The sequence below is a fragment of the Arabidopsis lyrata genome, assembly GCF_000004255.2.
Source record: "Arabidopsis lyrata subsp. lyrata unplaced genomic scaffold ARALYscaffold_6, whole genome shotgun sequence".
NCBI classification, from domain to species: Eukaryota; Viridiplantae; Streptophyta; class Magnoliopsida; order Brassicales; family Brassicaceae; genus Arabidopsis; species Arabidopsis lyrata.
In genome coordinates, this window is record NW_003302550.1 from 648,299 (window position 1) to 666,917 (window position 18,619).

Genomic DNA, 18,619 nt, shown 5'->3' on the forward strand with positions numbered 1-18,619 from the left:
AAAGAGGGATTGAAGCCAATCCAAATCAAATTAACGCCTTTCTAGACATGCCATCTCCGAGAAACTTCAAAGAAGTACAACGGTTGACTGGGCGAATCGCGGCCTTGAATCGTTTTATCTCGAGATCTACAGATAAGTCGTTGCCTTTCTACCAAATTCTAAAAGGGAACAAAGTATTTCTTTGGGATGAGAAGTGTGAAGAAGCTTTTGGGCAGCTTAAGGCATACTTAACCACTCCACCTATACTGTCCAAACCGGAAGTGGATGAAAAACTCTACTTATACGTTTCAGTTTCAAACCACGCGGTTAGTGGAGTCTTGGTTCGGGAAGACCGTGGGGAGCAGAAACCAATTTACTATGTGAGCAAGTCAATGACGGATCCGGAAACCAGATACACAATGATGGAAAAACTTGCACTCGCGGTGGTAACTTCGGCTCGGAAGTTGCGTCCATATTTTCAGTCCCATCCGGTTGAAGTATTAACTAACCAACCACTCAGAACAATACTTCATAGTCCAAGTCAATCCGGACGTTTGGCGAAATGGGCGGTGGAATTAAGCGAGTACGACATAGAGTTTAAAAGCCGGATCAGTATGAAAGCTCAAGTCTTAGCAGATTTCCTGACCGAACTACCAATACCTGGAACGATAGATCAACCGGAGAACCAAACTTGGAAATTACACGTAGATGGGTCTTCAACAAAGCAAGGATCCGGAGTGGGAATTAGGTTGGAATCTCCGACATCAGAAATTCTAGAACAATCGTTCCGATTGTTATTCAATGCCTCTAACAATGAGGCAGAATACGAAGCCCTTATTGCCGGACTTCGGCTAGCACAAGGAGTTGGAGCTAAGGAAATATTGGCTTATTGCGATTCGCAATTAGTAGCTAACCAGTTTAATGGAGACTATGAAGCCAAAGATTCAAGAATGGAAGCTTACCTCGAAGTGGTGAAGGATTTATCTAAAAATTTCTCGAAATTCGAGTTAATCCGCATACCTCGCGGAGAGAATACAACTGCAGATGCACTCGCCGCGTTGGCGTCAACATCAGATCCTGAGTTAAAGAGAGTTATTCCGGTAGAGTGCATCTCGGAGCGAAGCATTCAAGACAGCAAGGAAACCCTCGTCGTTACAAGGTCTCGAGCAGCGGCACGTGACCATGGTGAACCAGAGATCGAACCGCCACCCAACAAACGCAGGAAGTCAAAAGGATCAAATACATCTAACAAGGAACCTGTTGTCTTAGCTGAAGAAATGATTCCAGAAACGATGATAGAAACCGAGCCATTACTCGAGGAAAATATTCTTGAACCAAACGAACATCCCGAACCAGAGCCGCGGATATTTCACAAAGTTGACCAAATTCCGGCTAAAGACTGGGGGGCTGACTGGAGGGAGCCAATAAAGCACTACATCACGACAGGCGAGCTCCCAAAGAATAAATGGCAGGCCAGGAAAATGAAAGTCGTTAGCGCGAAATTTTGCCTATCAAAAGATGCGTTATATAGGCGAGGTGTTAGTGACCCTTACCTACTATGCATTTTTGGGCCCGAAGTCGAAATCGTCATGAGCGAAGTGCATGAGGGATTATGTGGAAGTCATTCATCAGGAAGAGCTATGGCTTTTAAAGTTAAAAGAATGGGGTACTTTTGGCCCACTATGATCACAGATTGCGTTAAGTTCGCCCAAAGATGCAAGCGCTGCCAACTCCATGCGCCATTAATCCATCAACCGTCGGAGTTATTCTCTTCCATTTCCGCCCCATACCCGTTTATGAGGTGGTCGATGGACATCATTGGACCATTGCACAAATCAACTCGAGGTGTACAGTACCTTTTAGTCCTCACGGACTACTTTTCGAAATGGATTGAAGCTGAGGCGTATGTCGGTATCAAGGATTCGGCGGTAAAGACTTTTATTTGGAAAAACATTATATGTCGACATGGAGTTCCGTACGAAATAGTCACTGATAATGGACCGCAATTCATTTCACACGAGTTTGATGCCTTTTGTGCGGACTGGGGAATTAAAGTTAGTTATTCTACTCCAAGATATCCGCAAGGAAACGGTCAAGCCGAAGCCGCGAACAAGACGATATTAAGCAATCTCAAGAAACGCTTAAGTCATCTAAAGGGAGGATGGTATGAAGAACTCCAACCCGTCCTGTGGGCTTATCGTACAACCCCTAGGCGACCTACAGGAGAAACTCCATTCTCTTTGGTTTATGGCATGGAAGCGGTAGTACCAGCTGAACTCAACGTGCCCGGACTTCGTCGAACGGAATCACCGTTAAATGAGGAAGAAAATTCAGCGATGCTTAACGATTCACTGGATACCATAAATGAAAGGCGTGATCAAGCTCTAATTCGGATCCAGAATTACCAACAGGCAGCAGCCCGGTATTACAATTCTAAGGTCAAAAGTAGGCCGTTCTTCGTGGGAGACTATGTATTAAGGCGTGTATTTGACAACAGAAAAGAAGAAGGCGCCGGTAAACTCGGTATTAATTGGGAAGGACCTTACGTTATTACCGAAGTGGTTCGGAACGGTGTTTATAGGTTAAAAGACCTAGAAGACAATCCAGTCAAGCGACCTTGGAATGTGATCAACTTAAAAAAGTTTTATGTTTAAAAGCTACATGCATTGTTTATGTACATGAACTACGATTTGGCTTGATCCCGAAATGGGTACGTAGGCAGCTCGAAAACGAGTTCAGCTATTAATAAATTTTTTTTTGTTTTATTTCTTTATTAAAGGAAGAAGGTTCGGCTATGCGAACATACAAGAGATTGGAAATAAAGCGTTTACAAAAAAAAAAGGGAGGCGAAGTGTCCCTCATCGTACACTTCGAACTACGAAATCCTCGTTGACGAGCAGAACACTTCAATTCCTTGACCAGCAAGATCGAGGATTGACATCATGCAGTCCGGAATTCGAGCAAAGTCGGAGATTCCAAGCTCAATCCACTCTCCGGGGTGAGATTCAAGAATGTAAAGATTTCTTGACACCGTAGTAAGTCTGCGTTGCATCCGGTTAATCCTCTTCCGGAGTCTCCTCTTTTCCGACGTAAGCTTCCGGTGTTGAAGTTCAAGTGTTTCTATGAACGCCGTCGCTGTTCCTTGGTCTCTGACTGAGAGATTCCTGATCAAAGCACAGGGGGCTCGGATCTGAGATCTCGAGAAGCCGCGAAGTGGAGGAGGCTGCCTGTTGGGCTCACTTGGAACATCTTCATTCATCATTCCGATTCTGGAGAAGTCGGGCATAGATTCTGAACAGCGTAGATTGAACTCCATGCCTGCTAAAATAAAAAAATGGTGAGGAATAAAGGGGGGTTGAACCTATAATTTATAGGAACCCCATATCCCTAGCAAGCTACGGATTCTATCCAAGTAATGGAATGATTCGCGGAGAGATTTATGCCCTCGAACGGATCCTGCATTAAAAGATGCATCTCGAAGAGTATTTGGAAAAGAAGGAAAGTAGCAAATATTTCCATAAATAAAAAAGGGCCGAAGCCCATTACGAGTTTTTGTTTTAAAAAAAAAAAGAGAAGAGAGAAGCGAAGAAATTGGAGAACATTTATGGGAGAGGCTCAGGAACAGGCTCCTTCATCGCCGGTTTAGTCCTCGAAGTGGACGCCTTGTTTTTGGCATCCACTTCGGAACGATCCCGAAGGCGTTTCCGGCAGTCGCTGGCCTCCTCCTCCAAGTCCTCTTCCTCTTCATCGTCGGATGGAGTGACGAAGACGGGGGCGTTCGCAGGGCCCGGGATCCCTCTAGCGCGGAGATACATCCGAAGCATCTTCGGGATCTCAGCAACGGAGTCGAAGTTCCGCCACTCCCATTGAAAGGGGTCGCTTTCCAAGGCCCGTATCTTCCTCTCCACTCGAGCGATGCGAGCCTCGAGTGTTTGCCTTTTGAGGCCCAGCCGCTGCCTCTCTTCACATAGCCGGCGGTGCTTGTCGGCGACCTAACATAAAAGAGTGAATAATATGAAGCAAAAAGTTTTTAAGCCAAAAACTTTAAATATTTACCTTATCGATGAAGTCGCAAGCCTCTTTCTTCTCCTTTGAAGGGAAGTGAAAGACGGCGTGAGGAAAGAGAACGCCGGCCGGTTCAAAGCCGTCGCCGGATAAGAAGAGGGGACTGCCGGGAGCGATGGGGGCTACTTCTTCGTTTTCCATCCTTAGAATATTTCTCAAGTGAGATTCTATAGTCATGTTTAATAAAGCCTAGAGGTAGGTAAGCCTTTACTTATAATGATTTAGGGTTTGTCTTGGAAACATAAATTCATTAATGATAGCGTGCCCAAGTGGTTTAAACCATTTTTGGAAAATCGAGAAAAGGCAATTATTACATTAAAAGACGCGCCGTTCTCTTTAAGAAGGGAAAAAGCAACCGTCGCATCAACTGCAAAAGTTTCTAAGGCCCAAGCCTAACAAGTTTACCGAGTTGACTAAACCCGAAGTGGGGAACTCGCTTTAAGCCGAGCTCAGTTCTCGCATTCTAAAGAGAAAGGTCTGATCAGCCTATAAAAATCTCGAAAGCATTGCCACAAGGCCACAAAAGGTTAAAAGCGGACTTTGCAAACCCGCATTTAATTTTAACCAAGCCCCCTTGGGTCACAACCTAGAAAGGTTTAAAAGCCTCCTCAGGCAAATATCTTGTTCAAAAGAGAATAATAATAAAGCCTCCTTAGGCAAAAATAATTGTGAAATTAAGTCTTAAAAATAAAGGGACAATCCCCAAGTCAAAGTGGACACAGCCACTACGGAGCAGCAGCTACCTCGGAGTCCGGCTCAACAGTCGAAGCTTCATTCACGTCCTTGGCAGCTGCTTGATCAGATGAAGTTTCCTGACCACCCTCCACGGTACAACCAACCTCCGGAGTGACCTCCGACACCATAGGAGCTACGGGCGGGACAACGTCCTCCGCCCCACTTGAGCCTAGGAATAATAATTCCAGTCAACCAAAGGTGCAAGAAAAGGAAAGGTAATAAATGTCAGGAGCCAAGCATTACCTGCCCAGTCTAGACCTGATTCGCTTATAGGAGGCGATTCGGTGAAGAATTCCTCGAAGTCCTGAGGGTTGAAGGTCGAAGTAGGAAGAGCTGCCAAGCGACTTCGCTTTTCAGAAAGATTAGCCGATAGTTCAGTTCTCTCTTGATCCTCGGAGAAATCCGCATCATGGATTTGATCCAGCAGGATCAGGTTGCTCTCGTGCTCCTTGATGTCAGATTCCAGGTCAGACCTAGCCTTCTCAGTCTGCATGAATCGGATGGCCCCTTGGATCAACTCCATCCCGCGTCCCTTGACCTCTTTTCTGGCTTTTGACGCCGACTTCGCCAACTCGGAGTCACGCAATTTGGCGATCGCCTTGTACTTCGCGTTGAGCTCGATGAGTTGGTTGTTCAGGGAATCAGCGTTTGATTCAGACTCTTGCAGCCTACCTTGAATACCAGAAAACTCTTCCTGGAGTTTGAAGTTCTGGTCGTACTGACCCTGCAGCTCCCCCTTTATTTGCGCAAGCTCGGATGTTAAATTGTCGACTTTGTCCTCCAGATCATGCTTGGAGCCGGCAGAAGAACTGAGTTCGGCCTCAAGGGCGGAGAGTTTCTTCGTCAACATGTCAATCTCCTTCTCCCGGCCAATGACCAACCCTTCGTAATGTTCGATCATGTCGTTAAATTTGCTTTGAGCCTGGCGTTATACATGAACCCGGGATGATAAGTCAGTTCGCAGAATGGCAATACAATAAAAAATATACATAAAAGAAAGCGGGACTAACCCGAGATGAGTGATGCGCGTGAAGCAAATAACGTTCACGAATCGCGGGGCGCCATTTGTTGAAATCTGGCAAGATCGAACCAGAACGGGTCTTGAAGCATCGGAAGACGCTGCCTTCTGTCTCCATAGCTGCGAAGAAGGAAGAATTGTAAAAATTGGAATTTTAATAAAGACGAAGGTTTAAGTGTGTGTAAATCACCAAACCTGAAAGCGATTTGACTTGAGGTACAAGAGCAGGCTTCAGCCTCGAGGGAGCATCTCGAGATTCAGAATCTCCTTTTTTCGGAGACGCGCTCCGGGCGGTCTTTCCACTATCAGGCTGGGAAGAAGAAGACATGTCAACCGGTCGTGGAGGACCCATTGGTTCAGAAGGAGGGGATGACCGAGGTGAGCGGTCAGTCCGGGTCCTTGACTTTTCCCTCTGCGGGGAAAGATCACTACGAGAGGACCTGTCTCTCTTTCGGCGAACCAAGTTCTTAATTGGCTCGTTACTAAAATCATCCCGGGAAGGACGAGGTGAATCACGGCGAGGAGATCGATCCCTCCGAGGAGAACGTGAGTCGCGACGATCTCGACGAGGAGTTAATCTGAAGGAAGCAACAGATCGAGCTCCCTCAGTACTGCCATCATCGACCAGCAAGGTCCTACTATAGTCCTTCTTGTCAATAGAAGTCGCGAGAAACTTTTTCTTCTCTTCGCAAGCTTCAGCCATCGGCTTGGAAAGCAACTTTCGCTTGGCCGCAAGGGCCCGAGATGACATTCCCTGAGTTGAGGGAGGGGGAGGAATTTGGTGAAGATGACCAGGCGGACTCATCCTGAGTCTGTGGTTAGCCTCTATGAATCGTTCGAGAGTGAAGGAATTCCAAAGGGTTTCCCCTTCAAGAATTATTTTGAAGAATTCGATGAACTCTTCAGATGGGAGATTGGAAGCGATGAAAGCTGCGAAATGAAACAACGATGTTAGTTAATAAAGATAGAGAAACAACCGGGAAAGATACGGGCGACCTAATCTCTACCAGGTTTCGCCGACCACTTCGAAGGGAGGAAATCTGCAAGATTTCCAACCGAAGCGGGAGTTTTCTTAATCAAGAACCAAGGATGATGCCAATTTTCATCCTTGTTTGGAAGATGCGAAATGATGTTCCTGTTGGCGTTAGGATATGCTGAGAAATACCCCGTTTTCTTCGACGAACTTCTCACGCTTAGAAGCTCATTTAATTCGGCAACTCCGATAACGTAACTGGCCTCCGCCGCGATTGTTATAATGCCGAGAATTGTGCGGAGAAGATTGGGGGTTAATTGAGGAAGAGCGATTTCAAGAGCCGCTAGGTATAAAATTAGGGCTTCGGGAAGAGGAAAGGTAAGCCCGCAACCCTTGAAATAAATCTCATACACACAGAAGTAACTATTGCGATGGTTCTCTGGAGATTCTGTGGGGGAAGCTATTTGTGCTTCAACCATGATTTCCGGCGGAATCCGGCAAAGCTCTTTCAACCGCTCTAGGGATTGAAGAGTACAAGTGGACCTATAGTGCGGACCGGCAATGTCACCAGGGCGGGTGCACTCATCGTTACTAGAACGCCTCTCGTCGAAAGACGGAGACTCGGGTCTATCGGAATCAGAAGTCATTGGAAAGAAAAATTCAAGATCCGGCGAGGAAGGGTTTTGTGAAGGAACGAAGAGAGAGGTTTTGATTAAAGTACAAAAGTAAAAGAAGAGAGTAATGGTGAAAAGAAGTTACCTCAAGCTAATGATGAAACCGCCTCGGAAGTTGTGTGGGAAGTGGGAAGGTTTTTTCCCGTTTTAATAGTAAATTAATCAATATACGGTCATAATGATGACAGATGTCACTCGGTTTAAAAAGGATAGTGCCAAAATTAAAGGAGTGATGGGACTTTCGGCGGGAAATCAGAAAGATTCTCGAGCGCAATCTTTGGCCACTTGAGCATTTAAAGTCCTCCGAACTGGAATAAACACTTCGAAGAACTTGGGGGGCTAATTGTTGGTGTCGGATCCCGCACCAGAAGTACGAGACCAACCAAAGATTGCCACGTAATCAGGATAATGGCCCATAAAGGATGAAGCCCATTGGACCCGCGAGCCGAAAGGATGGACGAAGTGGTTGTCACCATTTAGATAACCCGAAGTGACTGCACTATGACGCGAGTTCGGTGTAGAAGACACGGGTAAGTCGGTTCGAAGACATTTGGGCCAGAAGAGGCGAGGCCCGTGAAGATCAGAGTCAACTCAAATTCAAACGTTGAGCATTAAAGCCGAAGAATCAAAACGGACACATTTAAGAAGGAATAATTGTACTTAATTACTCATTTTAAATGTCGTTTAGCTATGTATAAATATAGAGGCCAGTGGCCATGTAAAGGGGGGACCATCTAAAAAAAAGAGAGAAATAATATAGCAATTTTCGTATCAATTTACAAGTTCTTACGTATTCATTTTTGTCCCTCAAGAATAATCTTTCCCATTTAACAAAATACTTGAGTGTGTGAATCCGACTTCCACAATACTCCCTCTGTTCCTTTTTCTAAGCAGTTTTAGAATATTTTTTTTTGTTTCAAATTATATGTTGTTTTCAATTCTCAATGCAAAATTAATTAGTTTTTATTGGTTTTGATTATTAATATTCTACAGATTGTTTTATCATTGGTTGAATCATATTTAGATAGATAATAAGTAATATTTTAATTTAAAAATAAATAAAACTAAGTGATTCCTTAATGTGTGTGCAAAAACCTTAAACAACTAATATACTGAAGCAGAGGGAGTAATACTTATAGCTATTGTAACACAAACAAAGCAATTTTTAAAACAATTTATGCATTAATCCTATTAAAAAATACTATATTCGTATAAAAATAAAAGATGTTGAAACTTTTTACACATAGATTAAGAAATTAATTATTTAGTTTTCTATTTTTTAAAAACTAAAAAATTATTTATTATATATTAAACACAATTTCACCAACACTCACTACAGCTACAGGTAGTCTTCCTTTATTAGATGTGCAGTGGATTTGACAAAAAACACTTGTCTTTGGGCCTACATGGGCCACCCAAAGGGATATACCATATGTTTTGTGCATTTACAACATGTTTATGGTGTAGACATGTAAAGGACAAGAAGGAGAGGACATAGTAAAGACAAGAGAGTATGGGTTTTCTGAAAAGAAAGAGCCCTTCTTGGTATGATAGAGGGGACAACAGAGAGTACGAGACATTGGTAGAAAGACTTCAACGTGTGGGGTTATAGTCTCTTCTTCATGGTTGTATACTCTAAGCTTTTGCTTCATGGGGGTTGGAGTGGTGAGAGTAGGGTTTGTAACTCTCATTATCTCTTTGGTACCAACTCTTTGTATGGTACCTACAAACACAAAGGGAAACATCACAAAGTGTTAGCGGTATTAGGGTGTGTTTGTATGTAATCACTAAAGTTATAGTGAAGGTTGTGGGAGAGGGTTCCCACCCGAGAGGTAGCGGATATTATCCGTGAACTCGGATCAAATCTCGCAAGTGTGTTGTTTCTTTAGTAGCTAGTTGTTCTAAGTTCTTCAAGCAAAAGAAAAAGATCCTCCAAGAAGTGGTATCAGAGCTATACCATTTCATAACAGCTTGTTTGTCCATCAATGCAGAAGTCTTTACTCTCGGTTTCAAAACTGTGTGATGACTACCCTTGTGGTGTGTTTTTTTGATGCTAATGTTGTGTATGTGATTGATCTACAAACTCAGAAAGTAGTGACCAAAGGGCCTTGTCGTGAAGGCTTGTATGTGTTGGAGAATAAGGAATTTGTAAATGACCAAAGGGCCTTAATAAAATCAGTTCAAACCGTTTGAATATTAAGGCCATGAGCATCCTTTTCTAGCTTTAAAGCCAAAAGTAGAAAGATCGGCAAAATGGAGGAGATTTTCATTGCCGAAAACTGAATTGCATCGAATGCGATTTTATTATATGTTTCAAGTGCGCAATCTTACCATACAAGGCACGATATAAGCACGACAATCATCTCCTCATATTTGCAAAGTGAAAGAAGCAAGTGATCATTCAGGCTGGTGTGAGGTATGTGAACGCAAAATAATATATTCACGAGACATGTTCAGTATCTTCTTCCTCGGGGAAGACATATTCGGTCCCAACGCAATAGTATTCATTACTATCAGCGGTAAACAAACAGCTCACTATGGATAAACCACGTTCATAGGGATCCAAGGTATAAGCTGATAAAACGTTGAAAGTTTGGTCTTCTAACAGACGGACAAAATGCGTCCCAGAATGTGTACCAGTGCAGATACCATATGTACATGTCTGCGCCTGATGGCAGATACAAGAAGCATACTCTCCAAGGGGAATAGTGAGTACGTTATGCTTCTGAGTAGCATCAATGCTGCCAATCTAAATCTAAACTCCTCAAAACCAGGAGTGAAGACCACAAAACCTACCATACATTAATCAGACCGGTCTGGACTCTGGATTAATCAATCCATCATAATGATCTCTATTCATACCTTTATACTATTAGAAGAGTTTATAACAATATAACTTCAAATTTGATTTGTTTACTTTGATTTTACTATGTGTTGTCAGGCACACAAATATAAATAAATTTTAAGTCATTATTACAAAAAAAAACTAATAGTAGTGTCAGTTATAAAAATGTTTATTACAAAAAAAAACTAATAGCATTTGTAAATGATGGAAGGAAAAAAAATAAAGAGTACCTCAATTCCATCTCGGTTAATTTTGTAGATTTTGAGATGAGTGCATTTTTTGAACAAGAGAAATGTTAAAGTGTGAGATAAATCATGGTGAAGAGAAAAAAATGAAAAAACGAGAGGAAGAAAAACTCACGCAATGATCAAATTGTAATACTCATTACTGGTTAAATTTCTCATCATCTTTACTAGTAAACTTACTGATTCAAATAAGGCTCCAAACTTTTTCATCATTTTTTAGCTTCTCGAGATTTTTTGGAACCTGCGTAAATTTCAATTGATTAATATTTGATGCGAAAGGATCTGAACGATGGAGAGAAAAGCTTCTTGCAATCTTCTGGTGACTGGTGAAAATTTCGCGAGAATGATAAATTAAAATTACTCTATAAATTGAAAATCAAAAGGCGAATACAAATCGTTTAGTTTGTTTTGTAAAGTAATGGTCTTTCAAAAGTTGGCCCAGCGAAAGATAATTGGCCCACTGGGACCCGATCAAAACTAGATCAAGCACATTAAAACATTTTTTTTTCATTTTATAACTGACGATTAACCGTAAATTGAATTGCATTAGTTCTGAACCAATCTAAATCTAAACTCCTCAAAACTAGGAATGAAGACCACGAAATCTACCATACATTAATCAGACCGGTCGGGGCTCTGGATTTATCAATCCATCGTAATGATCTTTATTCATACCTTTGTACTATCAGAAGATTTTATAACATTGTAAACTTCAAAATTTGATTTGTTTACTTTGATTTTACTGTGTGTTGTGAGGCATACAAATATAAATAAATTTGAAGCCATTATTTAAAAAAAAAATACTAATAGTAGTGTCAGTTATTTAAATGTTTATTTGCTGTTTGTTTATCTGTCGTTGTTTTGGAGATGAGAGGTGGCAACTCCCAATATCTTTTTGGGGTCATCTTCAATGTCCTCTCAGATCTCAATTATTTGAGTTTTTAAAGTCATCTTTGATACTTTCTTCTTCTCTTTTTGGGTTCATATTTAAATTTTTTTTTTTTTTTTGTCAACTTCGTTTCATATCAAATCAAATACAAGTAAATATAGTCTATTATACAATGTTCAAGGTGTCCCTTGAGAACCCGAACATGCGGTAAACAAAATAATATTACCGTGTAATATGATTTGCGTATTTAGTCCACTAGTCTTTTTTCTTAAATATGTCCGGTAGTTTTTATAAGGTGCAATATGTGTCAAATATAAAAAGAGTTATGTAAGTTGCCTACTTTAATCGAAGTTAGGAACATTATTTAAGTTTTATAAATAAGATTGGGTGCAAATAGTTATACAATTAGAGTAATAAAATATAATGAAATTATGCATTCTTCTAATATTTCACCATTTTAAATGAAACACGGCACTTTGAAAATTCATAAGAAATTGTTCATCTATTATATTCAAGATGAGCGATTTGAACTAAATATATATTTGTTATCAATAACATGTATTGCATGGATTTAAATCTGGATAACAACACATCGATGCATATACACTAAAAACAACACATCGATGCATATAAACTAGCAAAATCCTACATATCACACTATAGCATTTTCTTATATAGTTCGTATTTAAATTATAAACTGTTAAAAAAAAAAATTGACTCGAAATATATTTTAAAATTGACCCGAAATGTGTTTTAAAAAAAGTTAAAATATGTTTTTGAAAAAAGTTCAAATATGTTGTCCTCGTAGTTATCCTCGAACCCTTTGATTCGATTGTTTTAGAATTTATAATGCACTTAGGTAGTCAACAAAGCTGGATTAATTAATTAAATTCGTAGGCCGTTGGATACTAACACTGATGATGCGCATAATCCTATTCTAGTGGATAAATAATTATATATAAAAAATTAATTTGTTACACTCACTAGGGGCACAATAATGCAATTTGTCACTACAATTGATTTAAAATATTAATATATAACTTAGTAATCATATCACTCAACTAATCACCAACAATGTATTTTTTGACAACGTCCCCTAGCACAAAGCTAGATGTGAATGTGATACATACAAAAAAAACATACGATTTATTTCTGATAAACATTTTTTCACCATACTATACGTTTATATCTATATATATATATAATATAATACAGTGCTAACTAAAACACTAAATTATTTATTACAAGAAGATTAACGGTAAGATCAATTAAATACACAAAAGTTAACAAAACGACCGAGTCTAGAAAAAAAAAGAAAAAAGTTTATTCTCCCCTCAATGATTTATTGCCATTTGAAAATGTTTTAAAAGCTTATATTTATTTTTGGGAATTGTTGTGTTGATAAGCACATGGAACACCACGATAAGCACACATATAAAAATTGTTTAATTTGTATGTAGATGAACCCTATTAATTAATAATTAGATAGAGAAATAGTGGGGATCAGGTGGTATCTAGTTCAGGCTCGTTCTCTTTTCTCATTCACTCACCCACGAACCTTCCCATTAACCAATCTTCTTCTTCTTACATAAACACCTCTCATTCCCACCGTTTCCAAAAAGAGAAAGCTTTCACAAAAACACAGAAAAAACACAAACTTGGTCCAATCTTTTGAGGAAGAAAAGAGATTTAGTTGATAATATTGTGAAAATGGGGGAGCTTTTGTGTTGTCTACCATTGAATTCACCAATCTCTTCGTCTCGATTCATTGTTGCTTATCTCAAAAGGTACTTTCTGGGTTCAGATTCTTAGGGTTCTTCTTAAAAGTCTGTTTTTTTTTTAATTGGGGTCTGATACTTTGGATGTAATTGCAAAAAAGGAAGATTTTTTAATTTCGATATGTATATTTCTCGGATGGGTTTGAGTCGGAGTTTCCCGCCGCTGTTTGGGGGATTTCGGGAAATTCTAGGGTTAGGGTTGGATATTGTGTTTCTCTAGCAGTCTTCCCACTTTTAAATCTCTTCATCTCTCTCCTTTCCTGAGATTGAAAGAGGTTTCTTTTGCGTTCCTGGATTCGAGGTTTTGGATCTTAATCGATATGTGGGTTAATTGGGAGATCTGGGATTTGGGAGATCTTGTGGAGGATTGAAGATAATTGAAGTAAAGCTCATAGATTTAAGAATGGAGAAGAAGTGAAAGGTGAAGTCTTTTTTTTTTTTTTGTGAGATGAAAGGTTCAATTCTCACCGTTTTGTCAATGGAGAATCATCATCCTTCAACGCTTTTATCAATGGATTCTAGTGGTTCATCTCATGAAGAACTTGATCTGGAGATGAACAATGGTAATAGGCAAATCACACTTTACAATCCACCAGACATCAATCTGCCTTTGTCTGTTGGACGAAGCTCTCCTTCATGGAACTTGGATTCTTGTGATAACATTTTGGATGTTGGTCTTAGCTCTCATGTCTATGAGACCGAGACGTTTCTCAATGTGGTTCCGAGTAAAGTAGCTAAGAAATGCTTGAAACGAGGGGATAGTATGTGGGGAGCTTGGTTTTTCTTTAGCTTCTACTTCAAACCGGCGTTGAATGAGAAATCGAATTCTAAGGTCATTAGGGAAACTAGTAATGGAGGAGGAGGATGTTTTACTGGGTTTGATAAATCTGATCTCAAGCTCGATGTTTTTCTTGTTCAGCATGATATGGAGAACATGTATATGTGGGCTTTTAAGGATAAACCTGAGAATGCGCTTGGTAAAATGCAGTTGAGAAGTTATATGAATGGGCATTCTCGTCAAGGTGAGCGTCCCTTTCCGTTTAGCGCCGAGAAAGGGTTTGTTCGGTCTCACAGAATGCAGAGGAAGCATTACAGGGGACTCTCTAATCCTCAGTGTCTTCACGGGATTGAGTTTGTGGCTTCGCCGAGTTTGTTTGGTGTCAGTGAAGAAGATAAGAAGAGATGGATGGAGCTGACGGGTCGGGATTTGAAGTTCACTATTCCTCCTGATGCTAGTGATTTCGGTTCATGGAGAAATCTTCCCAACACAGATATCGAGCTAGAGAGACCAGCTCATGTTACAAAACCGGCACAGAATAACACCAAGAAGATTCTCAGCGGCTCGGGCTTACATTTGACAAGCAATGCGTCTTTCAGTAGCAATGGGGACTCGTCAGATCAATCTCCAGGAGGAGTTATCAACAACAAGAAGAGAAAAGAGTTCCTATCTCCGGGAAGCAGCGAAGAAGAATGTTGTTTAACTGTTAACAACATCGAGACCCACCACGCCAAGGACCCGCCCAGTTGGGTAAACGACTTCACTGGAGTGATGAAGAACAGCTGCGGACCCGTAACTGCAGCAAAAACCGTCTACGAGGACGAAGAAGCTTATCTAGTCGTAATTACTCTACCATTTGTTGATTTGAACACCGTGAAGGTTTCATGGAGGAACAATATCACAAATGGAATCGTGAAGGTCACGGGAATGAGCACTTCTAGAGTTTCGTTTGTGAAGAGACGGGACCGGACTTTCAAGCTGGTTGATCAGACGGCTGAGCATTGTCCTCCAGGGGAATTCATGAGGGAGATACAGTTGCCAAATCGGATTCCGGAAGAAGCAAACATCGAAGCATATTTTGATGGGACTGAACCAGTTTTAGAGATTGTGGTTCCAAAATTGAGAGGAGGAGTGGAGGAAGAACACGAGGTTAGAGTTTGTCTACGGTCACACCACCTCGGATAAAAGATGCAACCATGTTTTAAGTGTTTGTAGAAGCATTTTGTTGTGTACAATGGGAAAAATAAGCAAAAGCAGAAGTGCTGTTTTTTAAGTAATAACTTTTTTCACTTTAGTTTTTTTTCTTCTGAGCAAGTTGTATTTAACCATAATTTTATTTGATTAGTAACACTATTTTATTTATAAAAAGGCTAAATTGCCTACAACTAAAAATATTATTATACAAAGGTTTTCCTATGTAAATAAAGTAAAACATATGTTATGATCATCAAACATGATGTAGTTTTACTTTTTTTATCGTCTCTCATTTTTTGGTAGTTTAATCCCATTTCTTCGAAGCTTTGTGAAAAATTCAACACACTTATGTGAATCTGACATGTAAAGAAATTTTCATAAAGAGAGCTTTCTACCAAGTTTTTAAGAGAAAGGGTCACCAATGACCAACTAGTAGAGAGAAAGTACTTAGATCAGAGAAAAAGTAGAACATAAAATCCAACACTAAATAGAGAGTTCAAATAAAAAAAACAATAACAAAGAGAACACTTAGTCGACTTCCTCGATCTTGGGACCAGCCCCACCTGAGGCAGGAGGAGCATCATCTTCGTCCATTCCAGCAGCTCCAGGACCACCAGCTTCACCACCAGCTCCTCCTTGATACATCTTAGCGATGATCGGATTGCAAACACTCTCCAACTCCTTCATCTTGTCTTCAAACTCGTCAGCTTCAGCCAATTGGTTACCATCTAGCCATTGAATTGCTTCCTCAATCGAGTCCTCAACCTTCTTCTTGTCTGCCGCCGGAAGCTTCTCACCGATCTTCTCGTCACGGATTGTGTTCCTCATGTTGTAAGCGTAGTTCTCAAGAGCGTTCTTGGCCTCAACCTTCTTCTTGTGCTCCTCATCCTCAGACTTGTACTTCTCAGCTTCTTGGACCATCTTCTCAATATCCTCTTTAGACAAACGACCCTTGTCATTAGTGATAGTGATCTTGTTCTTTTTTCCAGTGGTCTTGTCCTCAGCAGAGACATTAAGGATACCATTGGCGTCAATGTCAAAGCAGACAGTGATCTGAGGGACACCTCGTGGGGCAGGAGGGATTCCAGAAAGCTCGAATTTGCCGAGGAGGTTGTTGTCCTTGGTTCTAGCCCTCTCACCTTCAAAAACTTGGATCAAAACGCCAGGCTGGTTGTCTGAATAAGTTGAGAAGACCTGTTCCTTCTTGGTTGGAATTGTTGTGTTTCTTTGAATCAAAGTGGTCATGACACCACCAGCAGTTTCAAGACCAAGGGAGAGAGGAGTGACATCGAGCAATAGAAGATCTTGGACCTTCTCGTTTCCTTCACCACTTAGGATCGCAGCCTGAACAGCTGCACCGTAAGCTACAGCCTCATCAGGGTTGATAGACTTGCAAAGCTCTTTGCCGTTGAAGAAGTCCTGAAGCAATTGCTGAACCTTAGGGATACGGGTGGATCCACCAACAAGGACAATATCGTGAACAGTGCTCTTGTCCATCTTAGCATCACGAAGACACTTCTCAACAGGCTCCATACACTTCCTAAAGAGATCCATGTTCATCTCTTCGAATCTAGCACGGGTGATTGGAGAATAGAAGTCAGCTCCATCAAACAAAGAGTCAATCTCAATGGTCGTCTGCGCGGTGGAAGAAAGAGTCCTCTTTGCTCTCTCACAAGCTGTTCTCAATCTCCTGAGAGCTCTCGGGTTACCGGTGATGTCCTTCTTGTTCTTCCTCTTAAACTCTTGCACAAAGTGGTTAACCATTCTGTTGTCAAAATCTTCACCACCAAGATGAGTATCACCAGCTGTTGCCTTGACCTCAAAGATACCTTCTTCAATGGTAAGAAGAGAGACATCAAAAGTACCACCACCAAGATCAAAGATCAAGACATTCTTCTCTCCAACACTTGTGGCCTTTTTGTCAAGACCATAAGCAATAGCAGCAGCGGTGGGCTCGTTGATAATACGCAAAACATTCAAACCAGCAATCACACCAGCATCCTTTGTGGCTTGACGTTGAGAGTCATTGAAGTAAGCAGGGACAGTAACCACAGCGTTCTTGACCGTAGTGCCAAGGAAAGCTTCAGCGATCTCACGCATCTTAATAAGAACCATGGAAGAGATTTCTTCAGCAGCGAATTGTTTCTCTTCTCCCTTGTATTCGACGACAATCATTGGTTTCTCTGCAGTTCCGGAGATGATCTTGAAAGGCCATAACTGTCTGTCACTTTGGACCGATGCGTCACTGTATCTACGACCAATCAACCTCTTTGCATCTGTCACAATTAGCAAAAAATAAAACAGAGTTTAGTCAACAAAACAATTCCAGACCAAAACATCAACTTCATCTAAAATTCTTTGTTCAAACTAATTAAAAACCCTAAATCCAACAAACTCACATGAACAGTTCATAATCAGCTTAAGGGTACCGTATAACGCAAACAAGTGATTCAAAAACGTCTAAGATCGTCCTATAAACCCTAAAAATCGTACTTTAACTCATAATACCAACCAACCAGAGTATAAGATGAGATATACATACCGAAAACAGTGTTAACCGGGTTCATAGCGACCTGGTTCTTAGCAGCATCACCGATCAACCTCTCAGAGTCGGTGAAAGCAACGTACGACGGAGTAGTTCTGTTTCCTTGATCATTAGCGATGATCTCAACACGGTCGTGTTGCCATACTCCGACGCAAGAGTACGTCGTACCAAGATCGATACCGATCGCAGGACCTTCTCCTTTACCAGCCATTATCACACTAACAGAGAAAAAGCTTGAAAAAAGTTTTAGGGCAGCGAAGCGAAAGTTTAGAGCTAGGTTTTTAGGTTTGTGAAGAAAGAGCGTCCAAGTCTTGGTTTTTATAAGGCTGAGACTAATGGTTCCAGAATGTTCCGGGATTGTATTTTTAACCGTTGATTATGTTTGAGATTGATCTGACGGTGTTTAAGTGATAGATTCCTTTTCCAAATCCTAGGCAAATTTGTTCCAGGAAAAAAACAAGGAAAAAAGTGATATTGTCCCAAAACGGAAAAGCGCGTGTTGAAAATTGGAAAACTGCTCTAACGTTCATATGTGGGGTCGGCTTATTAATTGACACGTAAGATTTCTTGGCAGTGGTAATGGGCCTAGTAAGAATTAAGAAATAATAAAGGCCGGTCATTGGCTGTGGGCCGTGGTGAGGACTTTCTTTTAATTGATTGGGCATAGATAGAACTTAGAAGAGAAGCTACTCATTTTAATTTGTCTTTGAGTGAAAACAAAACTTTCGCTATACGTTACTTGCAAATTAAGAAACATGTATGTTTGATTTTGCAATTTTTTACTTGATAAAAATATTAAAATAGAGAAGCATACAACTTTTACAATGACAAAACATGGTTTATGGAACTTTTACAATGACAGATTTCATGATATTTTATGGAATACGAACTTGAAATTGTT

At 40.7% G+C, this 18,619-nt stretch overlaps 3 protein-coding genes across 3 annotated transcripts; 1 reads left to right on the forward strand and 2 right to left on the reverse strand.

Annotated features, from left to right (window-relative positions):
• Window positions 1-5,951: 5,951 nt before the first annotated feature.
• LOC110227830 lies at window positions 5,952-7,081 on the reverse strand (the record flags this gene model as incomplete). Its single annotated transcript, XM_021023582.1, has 3 exons — window positions 5,952-5,992; window positions 6,101-6,727; window positions 6,982-7,081. Coding segments are annotated over 3 exons (768 nt in total), but the record flags the coding sequence as incomplete, so codon positions are not given.
• A 5,868-nt stretch (window positions 7,082-12,949) lies between these two features.
• On the forward strand, window positions 12,950-15,273 carry LOC9309123. The gene has a single exon (XM_002870929.2). It carries the CDS (start codon window positions 13,650-13,652, stop codon window positions 15,162-15,164), a length of 1,515 nt encoding a protein of 504 aa, XP_002870975.1. The 5' UTR covers window positions 12,950-13,649; the 3' UTR covers window positions 15,165-15,273.
• Window positions 15,274-15,530: 257 nt separating this feature from the next.
• Window positions 15,531-18,188, reverse strand: LOC9307046 (probable mediator of RNA polymerase II transcription subunit 37c). The gene is made up of 2 exons (XM_002873009.2): window positions 17,716-18,188; window positions 15,531-17,449 (listed from the first exon to the last, which is right to left on the reverse strand). The coding sequence occupies exons 1-2, from the start codon at window positions 17,927-17,929 to the stop codon at window positions 15,702-15,704; spliced, it is 1,962 nt and encodes a 653-aa protein (XP_002873055.1). The 5' UTR covers window positions 17,930-18,188; the 3' UTR covers window positions 15,531-15,701.
• Between the last annotated feature and the right edge of the window lie 431 nt (window positions 18,189-18,619).

Excerpts from the sequence above, each read along its gene's own strand:
- LOC9309123 (XM_002870929.2), top strand. The coding sequence starts at position 13,650 with ATGAAAGGTTCAATTCTCACCGTTTTGTCAATGGAGAATCATCATCCT.
- LOC9307046 (XM_002873009.2), bottom strand. The coding sequence starts at position 17,929 with ATGGCTGGTAAAGGAGAAGGTCCTGCGATCGGTATCGATCTTGGTACG. Across the intron at positions 17,450-17,715 it reads CCCGGTTAACACTGTTTTCG|ATGCAAAGAGGTTGATTGGT; the intron begins GTATGTATATCT and ends TAATTGTGACAG.